Source organism: Tursiops truncatus, chromosome 6 (assembly GCF_011762595.2).
Source record: "Tursiops truncatus isolate mTurTru1 chromosome 6, mTurTru1.mat.Y, whole genome shotgun sequence".
NCBI lineage: Eukaryota > Metazoa > Chordata > Mammalia > Artiodactyla > Delphinidae > Tursiops > Tursiops truncatus.
The window spans coordinates 104,752,659-104,764,995 of NC_047039.1; the positions used below are offsets into that span (position 1 = coordinate 104,752,659).

The 12,337-nt window shown below is 45.9% G+C and overlaps 2 protein-coding genes across 5 annotated transcripts in view; one reads left to right on the forward strand and one right to left on the reverse strand.

The window, feature by feature from the left end:
- NEK6 (NIMA related kinase 6) overlaps positions 1–1,991 on the forward strand; it is an 85,618-nt gene extending 83,627 nt beyond the window's left edge. For all 4 annotated transcript variants that reach the window (XM_033858578.2, XM_033858577.2, XM_033858576.2 and 1 more), the window contains one exon: positions 410–1,991. In XM_033858578.2, the coding sequence (XP_033714469.1) occupies positions 410–520 (111 nt within the window). In that variant the 3' untranslated portion in view covers positions 521–1,991. The remainder of the gene's footprint in view (positions 1–409) is intronic.
- A 1,041-nt stretch (positions 1,992–3,032) lies between these two features.
- The window catches only part of PSMB7 (proteasome 20S subunit beta 7), a 58,585-nt gene continuing 49,280 nt past the window's right edge, over positions 3,033–12,337 (reverse strand). The window contains exons 7-8 of the mRNA XM_004329035.3: positions 5,839–5,990; positions 3,033–3,268 (exon numbers count right to left, since the gene is read on the reverse strand). Coding sequence (XP_004329083.2) covers positions 3,157–3,268; positions 5,839–5,990 — 264 coding nt within the window. The 3' untranslated portion in view covers positions 3,033–3,156. The remainder of the gene's footprint in view (positions 3,269–5,838; positions 5,991–12,337) is intronic.

Below are 12,337 nucleotides of genomic sequence, written 5' to 3' on the forward strand. Positions count from 1 at the left end.
TGAGCACAATAAAGAGGCCAGGGGGTAGGCAGACTGCAGCTCTGCTGCATGTTAATACATTTATTATGATCAATAAGCCCTTGCCTTGAGTTTTGTCCTCTGGTTTGGGCATCTGCATGACTGACAGCAGACACACACACTGTACACACAGATCTAGCCAGTAGTGTAGGCAGTTGAAAGTTCAAAATTATTTGGAGATACCACTCTCAGGGTCTCCAGGCATGGCCTTTGGGGCCAGACAGGCCTGGTGCGGGTCCTGCTCTCCCCTGGTGACTGTGACTCCTCGCCCACCACTCACCTGTCTTGAGCGCCATTCCTCATCTTCTAGTTGCCCTGAGGGTTCATGAGTTAATGCAGAGCCTCGACAAGGCTGCTTACGAATAATACGTGATCATTCTCTCCCTTGCAGTTACGAGAATTGGTCAGTATGTGCATCCACCCCGACCCCAACCAGAGACCCGACATCAGCTACGTGCACCAGGTTGCCAAACAGATGCACGTGTGGACTTCGAGCACCTGAGCGTGGATGCAGCGCGCCTTCTCAGAAGCCACGCCGCTCTGCCTTACCTGAGTCTTCTCTCCAAAGTGGCCACCTGGTAGCCGAGACCAACTAAGACAAGAGGGTTCAGCAGGTTCCCCAAAGAGGGGCTGGGCTTTACAGCAGATGGTGAATACAGGGCTGCTGGGGGGAGGGGCACTGGTCACGTGTTACTGGTGGTCAAATTTGAAAGTCCTTTCTTTAAACTGTTGTGAACACTCTCAGCTGGGTTGTTAACAATGGTGGATGGTTCAGTGAGCCACTGAGGCACCTCTTATATCTGGATTGTAATGTGAATCTTTCGGATAATTCCTTCAGTGACCTGTCAAGGTTTGAACTAACAGGAGAATCCAGGAGACTGTGTGATTTGTAGTGAGCCTTTTAAAATGGTTAGTAGTAAGTTTGGTTTAGCTCTTAGAATCTTTTCAAACAATCAAGCTGTGTGCTTAATTTACTCCCTTGTAAGGGGAGAAAGTGGAAATAATTTTTTAAGTAGAGTGGAGATTTTCCTAATATTTTTATCTACGTTTATAACTTGATGAATGACGATGAGGCGAACCCAGCATCTGGTATAGAGGCAAATAGTATTTGAAAGCCATGAGTGTTTTCTGTGCAGCCCGGCTCAGCCATCCTCTCCTGAACACCTGCTAGTACTAGGCACCTCACCTGCTTGAATGCTGGCAGTTCATTTAATGATCAGTGTTAAGTGTTTTCCTCCATGAGAAGGAAGCACAGGATACGAAAAATATGCGGGCTTTGCCCTCAGGCTATTCTCTGTACAAGTTCTGGTTCTGCACCTTCCTACCATGACCCTGGGCTAGTTTCTTAGCCTCTCTGAGCCTGTTGCCTCATCTGTAAAATGGGACTAATAACATCTACCTTCAGGGTTGCTGACTGACAGAATCTGAAATAAAATATGTAAGTTACCTTACAGTACATTGTAGATGATCCAAAAATGGTAGCCACTCACCCCTTCACAAAGCTCAAGTCCATGGACCATGTAAGTCAAGAGTTAATGTACAACTGTATTATTTGTAGGAAACCAGAAATGTGTTCATTTATTTCTTGTTCCCAAATAGGATTAACTGTGAAGACTAATTTATAAATGTGAACTTAAGGAAAACTCAAGCTCTGAAGGAAATAGTTTGAATTTTGTTTTTACACTCAAGTTAATCCTCAAATGGTCTAAGTTGTCACCCACGACTTAGTGACAGTTCAGCCCTCCAGAAAGAGGACATGCCTGTCCGCTCCACTGGTGTCCTGGTCAGGAGCTCTGACCAGGCCTCCCTGGGGATAAAGGATTTGGGCTGGGCCACTGCGCTGTTTCCACATGTGAACTCTGTTCTACTGTAACACTGTCGGGTTTGAGAAATTTTCTTCAGATGCAGCCTCTGCTTTGTACTCATTCTCCATGGTTGAAATAAAATGGGGTAAGTGGGGTTCCTTCCGTGAATGAGTGCGATTCATGAGTAATTTTACAACAGCTTCACACCGCAGCACAATTTCTAGAGCCTCCTTTAAAAACACAATTTCTCAGGCCCCAGACATTCTAAGTAATCTGGGAATTTTTTTAAGCTCCCCAGATAATTTTGATAAATCGTCAGCCAAGTTGCTATCCTAAATAATTCCATTGTTCTCCCCACCCACTCCTGGCAGTTTAACGAGGGAGGCTGGCCCAAGAGTGGGCTCACTCTGGAAGACCATGGCACCAGGCCTCTTTCTCTTGTCCCCCCAGCCATGCTCGCTCTGGGGGACAGTCAGGCACTCACCACTGAAAGTTTTTCTGATTTCAGACAGATTTTTTGCAAATACTCTGCTTACGGCTCTCAGAATCCCTACTGTGTCTGTCTCCCTTGGCAATATCAGCGTTGGACATAGATGAACTTGCTTTCTGCATGCCATCCGCTTTCGACACCATGAGAACAATTCTGCCTACTACTCGGACCCTCTGGAGGTATACAATTTCAACCATTCACCAGGCTTGAGTGTTGTTTGTTTGAGAAACGATCATATCCTAATTATTACAGATAGTAAGGCTCAAAGCATTCTTTTGACTTCGTGAAACTGGCCAAACAAAGTGGAGTTCACCCAGGTTCATGCAGCTATAGCAAAGCAAAACTGTCCACCTACCTGCTTTTTCTTGGTACTCAGAACTGATCATCTCTATTTCTTTCCTACTTGGCTGTTGGGGTAAAAGGCTGTGCTGCACTCATCCTAAAAAAACAAAAACAAAAACCTGGGACTACCCTGAACAAAAAGAAAGTAAGTAAGTTAGCACAAGGGGCTGCGTGTAATAAATGTTCAACTGAAGAATCAGAGCAACCCAGTCTGACTTCCTGCAACAAATGAGGCCCCGTCTGTTTTTAGAAGGGTTAAACTGCTCTTACACCCACCTGAACGCAGAGTAGTATTCAGGGAGGGAGTAACATCCTGAAGGGGAGGCCAGATCGATGGGCCTTAGCAGCCCAAAAAACCACACAGCCCCGAGACTTCAGCCACTTAACTTGGTTTTCATTTTTAATGGGTTCATTCAGCAAACACTGGCCGAATGTCTTACAGGGGGAGCCTCCATTGCCCCCAGTCTTCTAGAGCAATAACCAGACATCCACCAACACCATTCAAGAAGTGTCCATTGTTTGGACTGTTTCTTCCAGCACCTCAATTTCCAGAGTAGTGACTTTTTCAGTGAGGACTGCAGTGGTCCCCTTCTCACACCTGTACCGGCCAAACCTAATGAGAGAAAAACAAACGCAGAGAGTTAGGATCCCCCCAAGGGGCCTGATGGAGGGCTGGAGAGAGGGACAAGTATGCAGGCAGCAAGCAGGCCTGGACTGGAATCCTGGCTCACCTGGACTGGAATCCTGGCTCTCCTGACTCCCAGTTCTGCGACCTTGGGAGGATTCAGCTCCCCCAAGGTTCACTTTCCTCGGCTTTCAAGTGCTACAAAATGGGGATACCTCATAGACATGATGCACGTGAAAAGAGATAATACAGAGCACCTGGCACTAGGTGGACATTCAAATCTCCTTCCCCACCTCAGCATCCCCAGAAGATGCTGGAAAGCATTTCGGCCTCTGCCTTCAAGCTTCAACCTCCCTAAAGTACCTTTCAGTAACCAGGAGGAAGCGAATCCTTTTCATTAAGCTGCCATGGCCACTCTCTTGAAGTAACAAGAATGACATAACTGTTACCTTAAATACTTTAAAAATATTTGGAAGCATAAACAGTATAAAAATGACCTGCAGCCAGACTCTGGGCTTGTCACCTTTTTTTTTTTTTTTTTTTTTTGCGGTATGCGGGCCTCTCACTGCTGTGGCCTCTCCCGTTGCAGAGCACAGGCTCCGGACGCGCAGGCCCAGCGGCCATGGCTCACGGGCCCAACCGCTCCACGGCATCTGGGATCCTCCCGGACTGGGGCACGAACCCGCGTCCCCTGCATCGGCAGGCGGACTCTCAACCACTGCACCACCGGGGAAGCCCTGGGCTTGTCACTTTTGACCACACTCTTTGAGACTCAAGAGGGACATGGTAGATCAGCATGAGGACACACCCAACACCACCCTTCTCAAGGTGAATCTGACAGAGGTTTCTCTGAGCACAAGGCAGTCTAGAAGATAAAAATCTCAACGGCTGATTTTACAGTGGGGCCAGGAATTACAACACTGTCAAGCAGCAGCACAAGTCCAGCTGTCTCTTATCTGTCCCCAGCTGTCAGCCTGACATGGACTAGGAGGCTGCTGGCTGTGCCACGACTACGTGCTCCCTGAAAAGTCAGCCTCTCAAATGGGAGCTTGTGCTCGAAGAGGGCGACACAACAGAGCTCTGTACAAAACCAGGAGTAGGCACAGCCAAGAAAAGCTGGCCTTTATTTCTGCGAAACCTTCCCACAGTCCCCACAAAGTTCTCTGAAAGGATCCGAGCAGCAGCACCTTTTTAAGATGTGCCCTGCCCCTCCCCTGCTGGTGTGAAGACGCTGTTCCTTCCCCCACACTGGATGGACCCGTGGCAGCTTGTGGCCTTGGAGCCAGAGCCCCATGTGACTTCTGTGCGCCTGACTCATCTGAACCACAACGTCTGTGGGAGGTCTGGACACAACAAGAGCCTCCTCACCATCCTGGCTTACAGCACCTATTTCAGCAGCATGAAGGGAGGGCTTCTACCTGAAGCAACAGTGGGTTGCAAAACAGGGCTGCAGAGGAGCCAATGGGAACTTGCAAGGCCAGGTCCAACACAGCCCCAGGCCTGAAAGGTTGCTTCCCTCCCCACCTAGGGCCCGAGAATTCCATGGGCTCATTAGCGATCACCTAGTCTTGCTCCATCATTTCCAAGACAGGTGCCCAAAGTCACCACACCAGGCCATGACAGGTCCCCACCCCGAGCCAGAGCTCTTTGCTGCTGTGCTGCCCTACCCCATCGTGAACACGTCTTCGCAATGCTGAGCGCACACTGCGGTGAATACCTACTGGTTCTCAATGTTCTATTTGTTCCTTGTGAATTACTCCTGACTTGGAGTTGAGTACATGTGGTGGGAGTTAAAGCACCATCGTGGCTGGTGATGTGCTTGCTCTCCTCCAGCGGAGCTTGGGGCTCAGTTTATAAATGCTGCTGTGTGCATTCAGATGAAGACGCTGGAGCAGAGCTCAGAAGCCACATTTTGAGCAGCTCAGCCTCCAGGAAGAGGTCAGGCAGCTGGACGGCCATACAGGACTGCTGATGAGCAGCTCACCTGCCACCAGGGCTGGACATCTTCCAGTTCCGCCAGCAAATCAACTATAAGCTCGCCCCTGACTCCGAGCTGGACTGCACCACGGAGAGCAGTGCCTGCTCGGCACGTGCCATGGGCTCAATGGCATGGCTCCCTCCAGAGCAGGAAGCAACAGTTAGCTCCCAAGGCTAACTTTCAGAGACTCTTAACCAATGGTTGATAACCATCTAGGGAATGAAAACCACTCTGAGGAAAAGCTATGGGTTGGATGCCCTGGAGAATGTACCTTCTTACAGAATTTCATACGGAATTCGGAGGCATCTTTAAGAGACTAGAGAAAGGACAGCACGTGATTCAAAGCTCTCCCCGCAATCCCCAGTCTAGGAGTCTTTCCATCAACATTTTACAAATTGTATCACTTTTCTACACCTGACAGCAGCACACAATCATAAAACAAATAATGATTCAAAGGTCCCTTGAATAAAGCTGGCTTGGGGACTCTGGCTTTACTTCACGTGGGTAAGAATCAAGAAAACCCTGTCCAGATGCTATGAATATAACAAGGGTGGCCACAGGAAGAATCTCCTTCACTTACCTGGTCCCCTTCTTATTAGGCACTGAGTACGGGCGGAGAAAATCCAGCTTGCTCTTGCTGATGACACAGAGATCAATGTTACTTCCAGACCCCAGGTCATTGAAGATGCCAGCTGCTATGGCTTCACTCACCAGTTTCTTGGCATCCTCCTCCTGAGAAAGAAAATAGTAACAATAGTGTCCACAGTCAAATGGAGGGCCTGTTCTGATGTCCACAGAGTGCTTTCACAAGCAGTAAGAGAAAAGGAAAAGGAAAAAAAAAGAAAGCCAACCTGTGAGGTAGGCATTGTTTTCAGTGCCTGTTTTATAAATGAAGGAAAGGTCTCAGAGTACCTCAATATCTGCCCAAGGTTTATCAGCTGGTAAGTGAGAGACCCAGGCCTTTCAAGCTCCTTATGCACACACTCCCTCTTAAACAAACTGCTTCACGTCAGATGCTCACCACATAACTGAGAACTGTAGGCTGACAGGGCAATTTATCATCTAAAACAGGGGTTGGGAAACTTTTAACAAAGGGCCAGGTAGTAAATATTTTAGACTTTGTAGATACACAGTCTCCGTCATAACTACTCAACTCAGTCATGGTAGCACAAAACAGCCACAGACAATATGCAAACAAGTGGGCGTGGCTTGTACCAATAAAACTTCGTAAAACAAAAATGGGCGCTGGGCTGGATTTGGCCCATGGAGTGTAGTTTGCAGGCCCCTGATGAAAAACGTCCAAAAATGGCTGGAATCTGCTTCCTGGTAACATAATGAAGAAAGTCAATATCATGGGGAAAAAACTAACACCAAAACACAGCCCTGGGGAAATGTTGGCAGAGCCAAGGGTGGGACCTCTTGCCCAAAAGAATCTATCCCCTCCCACTAATGAGTCTGCATGTTCACTGAAGTGATTCCTTTCTTTGAATCACTCTCTTACTTTTCCTTTAAGAGCAAGTCTAAGTCTCCAACAATTACTGGTGGAAAAGTAGATTAATTTATTTCTTACCAAGAAGCATCAGACTCAGGTTAACTACAATGCAGTGTAATAAGGGCTAACGGATAACTGAGAAGAAGCTGTGAGAACACTGGCTGGGGTCCGTAAAGCTTCAGGGAGGGCTGAAGGACAGGTTGCACACCAGGCACTCAGAAAACAGGGCAGTGAAACAGAAGGCAGGCGCCAGAGGCAGCAGGGCAGGACCCGGGGAACACCAAGTTCAAGCTCTCTATGTAACAAGGACAAAAAATGAACCAATCTCCCAAAGAAGAGACTTTAACTTGAGCTGTAGCCCACTTTCCCCGTACACCAGGGCATGAGAGTCCATAAACATGCAAGCTGAAGCAAAGAGCTCATCCAAGTAACATCCTTGGAGAAGCACGGATGCCCTGCCCAAAATTCCAGCCTGAGATCAAAGAGCAGGTCCACTGTCTTCAAGCCCTGAGAAGATGGGAGAGAGCTCTCAGAGCTCCTGCTCCTCTGCCGGCCCTAAGCCAGTAAGTGGGATTCCAGTGACATGAGCGCCCTCTTCAGACTCAGAGAAGGATAGAGAAGGCCCTGTTGGAAATGGGATCCTCAGCAACCCAGCAGCAGGGGCTGGGGGGGTTATTCTGACCTTTATCCCACCAGGTTTTTCCACTTCCTGAGTGGCACCTATGTGGGGTCAACGGAACCAGTTATTCTCTTGCGCACATACAGCCCCACAGAATTCATTCAAACACGATCCTCTAATCAGAAGTTCTCTCCTGGGATTCCCAAGCCTAAGAAGGCCAAAAGCCTTACCAGAACCAGTGAAGGTGGTAGCAAATAAAGCACCTTAGAGCAGGAGATGGCCGCTGCCGCTGCTGCTGCTACCACAGAGACGGCACAATCCAACCACTAACTTAACAAATGCAAAACCATTCCAACTTGCGCCTGTTAATACATAACCCGTGGGGTGGGGGTGTGGGGAGCGTCCTGTGTATCAGAGCATCTTGCTTATACCTCTGCTCCTGACCTACATCTCCTCTTCTCTTCTCTGCTGTTTTATTATTTTGCTTTGTCATCACTGCTTTTCTCATCACTGCTGCTGATGCCCTGAGCCAGCCAATAGTACCAAGTGGATGTCACAAATGCTACTGGCAGCACTTAGTACTGCAGATTTAAATTTCCCAAATTATTTTATATTTGGGGACGGAGATGGGGGAAGACTTACAAGAAACTGAGATATACACATTATATTAGGCATGCATATCTGACATCAATCCATTACAATCCACTGATACCAGGATGCTGACAATGCTGAGATTACAGGTGAATCTTCCTCTACTTTGCAAATATTCTTTAATGTGAGTAGATAAACTTATAAAACTTAAAAATGTGTAAAATATATTACATATAGCCTGAGTTACTCATAAAGTTATCATGTGTGCTATTATTTAAGTGTAATGCTTTTAAAAATTGGAGAAGGGGCTTCCCTGGTGGCGCAGTGGTTGAGAATCTGCCTGCCAATGCAGGGGACACGGGTTCGAGCCCTGGTCTGGGAAGATCCCACATGCCGTGGAGCAACTGGGCCCGTGAGCCACAATTACTGAGCCTGTGTGTCTGGAGCCTGTGCTCCGCAACAAGAGAGGCTGCGATAGTGAGAGGCCCGCGCGCCACGATGAAGAGTGGCCCCCGCTTGCCACAACTAGAGAAAGCCCTCGCACAGAAACGAAGACCCAACACAGCCATAAATAATAAATTTAATAATAATAAAATAAAAATAAATAAAAATTGGAGAAATATACCGTTTAAATTCCTCCCACCCCCCCCACCCCCAATTCCAGGGAAGATAATTCATTAAGGAAGGAAATATCACAAGTCTCTGATTTTCTTTCCCCAGTCCTACCCACCTCTCATACACACAGGACTGAAGATGTTATGAAATGGAATAAAGCTTACATTTTATTAAGCACCTACTATAATGTGCCAACTACTGAGTTAGGCACTTTGATGATCATCATCATTTTTACCCCTGCCCTTGACCATCTTCTGAGGTTGGTACTGTCAGAAACTAAGGCTGAGAGAGTGTCAATGACTTGCCCAAGGTCACATAGCTAATAAATAGTTAAAACAGGCCCACTGGGCTCCAGAGCCAGAATGCCACAGCACCACACCAGCTCATAAGTAATCTGTCTCAGCTCTGAGCTGGGGGCTCCTGAGCAAGTTGGGGACAGTGGACAGCAGTCCCTTGATTCAGGGTGTCATTCCCCTATCAGCAAGGATCTTCAGAACCTGAGCAAGTTTAAGAGAAAGATGGTGGTTGCCAACTTCTCTTTGAGCCAGCTAGCAGTTCCTCTGATGGTCATTTCCATGGCAGGGGGAGGCACTGTTTCCCAAACTGCCCACAGATCACCACTTAAACATTTCTACAATGTGATATGGCAGAAATCGATATTAAGATCCAAAGTCTTATTTCACGTATTCCTCACCTCCACCAAAAACCCTCAAAAGGCAGAGTGAAAATTACCAAGGCTCTTTTGTCTGCCCATTACTTACATAGTCAATGTCTTCAACAAATATTTACAAACACCTACTATGTGCCAGGAATTGTATCATATGACAAATATGGTCTTTTACCACAGTATTTCCATACCCAGAATTCTAGACACATATGCAAATATGCTACTGGGCATATTCATACTGTGTTTTCTTTATAGTGAATTTCATAATTAAACAAGTCTTGTCTTTAACACGTGCTACAAAATATTTAGGAAAACTACTGAGAAAAACCATAAACTAAAAGCAAGAGGTGGGGAAAACACCACATTTTTATCTGTCTCTGGCTTACAATAAATGCAGAAGCATTGTTTCTTCCTTTAGGATTCATTCTTCATGAGGAAATTGCATCTCCCTTTTCTGGAAGAGGCAAAGTGACCTAATAAGTTCTGAGCAGCATCCGCCTGGGGACAGCTGCTACAGAGGGGCTCTGACGAGGGCCCTGCAGAGCCTGTGACCCCAGCTGTAAGGCTCTCTCCCACTGCCGGGCCAGCATGCTCCCCTGGCCAGCTGCTCATGGATTTACGTTGCTAGTCACAAGGGAACTTGGATTCAATGTGTAGACAGAGCGGCCAGACTCATCCAGGCTATTAAAATAAATAAATTAATGAATTTTTTAAAAAAAGGCTCTCCACGCCAATGGCAGCTTCCTTTTACTTTGAGCTGCTCAGCCAAAAGATCACCATGATCCTGGTGCTCGAAAGTTAATTGGGCAACCCAGGTTCAAGGTCATCTGGCAGATGTGGAAGCAGACAGACTGGGTTTGAGTCTCCAGTTTCCTACTTACTTACAGCTGTGCAACCTTGGGCAAGTCATTTCACCTCTCTGAGTTCATGCTCTTCCTCTGTAATATAAAAATGCAGTATAGAAAGCACCTACTATAGGGTCTGGCATATAGCTATTACTTAAAAAATGGTAACTTATTTATTAATACAGCAATCCAGAGGGCTCCTAGAAACACAATTTATCTCTAAGGAGTGACTGCCTGTACCAAACCCCAGGCCAGGAGAAGGAGGTCCAAACAAACCTGCTGACAAATCTTCACACAGTGCTGTGGAGAAGCTCCTATAATAATTAATCCAAGCAAAGAGCACACCCCCTAAAAGTTCAGAGAATATAAAAGGAGCACTTCCTGCTTTATGGCTACGAAGACCAAACTAACTGGGAATATCAGTCCCCCGGGCCGCCCCTGCTTCTTAAATGAGATTACAATAAGAGTGATGTACTACTTGTACTACAAGTCAGCTGTGACAAGCAGCACTTTATAGAGCTATCTGTTTGTCTCCATCACTGCATCGCACAATGTGTCCCTGGACTCCAATGTGCAGCTCCGTTTACCGCTACATGACAAATGGGCAGCACTTGTAAAAGGCAAAAAGAGGTCCATGTCGGCCATGTAATGGTCACCACAGCTGTACCCAAGTGCTTGAGGGGACAAAACAGACCCCCAAGTTCATTAAACTGACCAGTAATGGATCTTTCAAAAAGTGCCTTAGGAATCGTACAGAAAAGGCTAAAATAAATAACTCAGCATGGAAGGCTAATCTGAAACGGTGTTTGATAAATTATTTATAACACAGGCGATTGTCTGCATTTAATATTGCAGCTACTAGTAGCATCTTTAAAAGATGATTTATGTGTTGTAATGCTATTAAACTTTATATTGGCCCACTGCTAGCTATAAAGTCTGCTGAGATTCAGAGAATGAGTTTTAAACTGTCACTGCAACATCGCAGGAGATGGAGGCTGTATTAAATCTCTACTTTAAACCTGTTATCTAGAGAGTTGCATTTTGTAGACACTCACAAACTGATAGATTACCTCAGCATCCGCTATGGTGCAGGTCCAAAGTAGTGCTGCAAAGAAACTTTTCCACATTATTCTTGTCTACAGCTACAATCAAATTTCTCTTCTCACTTAAGTGATTTTTAGATTGGGAATGTCACCAGAGTAAAATGTAGGTGCTCCAGCCAGTGGGCACCCTGGACAGTTCAGCATCAAATTAACACTCTTTAAATAAACCCTCGACATTCTACTGTTCAGTTCTACTTTCTGAACCGTGCTTTACTTACATTGGGGGCAGGCGAAATATTAAATATGCATTTGACTAAAAACCTAACATACTATTTAAAATACAGCTTTGGAATCTGAAAATACACATATATGGCAAGTCGTTTGAAACAATAGATTTGTAACTAAAATTTTTTAAGGAAGTTAAAATAAAATTGGTTATTTGCTGGAAAATACATTCCATTTATGTGGCTGAGGCGCTAACATTAAGGCGGTTGAAAAAGAAAGAAATATTCAGCCTTCTTCATAAAGAAGGGAGCTCCCCTGGCTCTATTGTCCTTCAGGGCATTTCAGAGGCACCCCTTTGCTTTCTGTCCCACCGGCAAGGCAAGAGTCAGGGGACAGTGGCTCTCCTACCTTTGCTCGAGGGGAATAAGGATGTGGGTGGCATCATAGCTGAACTCTCTCACAATTTTCAACAATTTTCCTATTTGCAGTTAAATCTACAAGGACCATTTAGTTCACAACAGTTTGCTCCTTTACTAAAAACTAACGATCTTACTCAATAAGAATTGAAGCAGTCCAAATTCATCTTGGAAAAAATCTGCATAATCTTTTGTCACTCTGATTTGAAACAGCAAAAAAAAGCTATTGCTCTGATGATCTGCAGCAGAACAGATTAAAGTCTGGGTGTGACAAGAGTCTGGACTCTAAAAAGAGGACCAAAATCATGCCATTTCCATCCCAGGCAGCTAGCACAGTGCTTGGCATGAATGTCGACAAATGAAAAAAATGAAACATCAACTTCAAATGCATTCACGGCTTTGCCAAACTAAAGCATAAAATTAATTATGAAACAGATCAATACCAAAATGGGCTAATTCCCTAACTGCACCAGTCCCAACTGGGGACCAGGGAGCAAGAGGATTCAAAGACAGTTAAACACACAAAAGGAAGAGGTTTAAACACAATGTTCTGCAGTGGCCTGTTG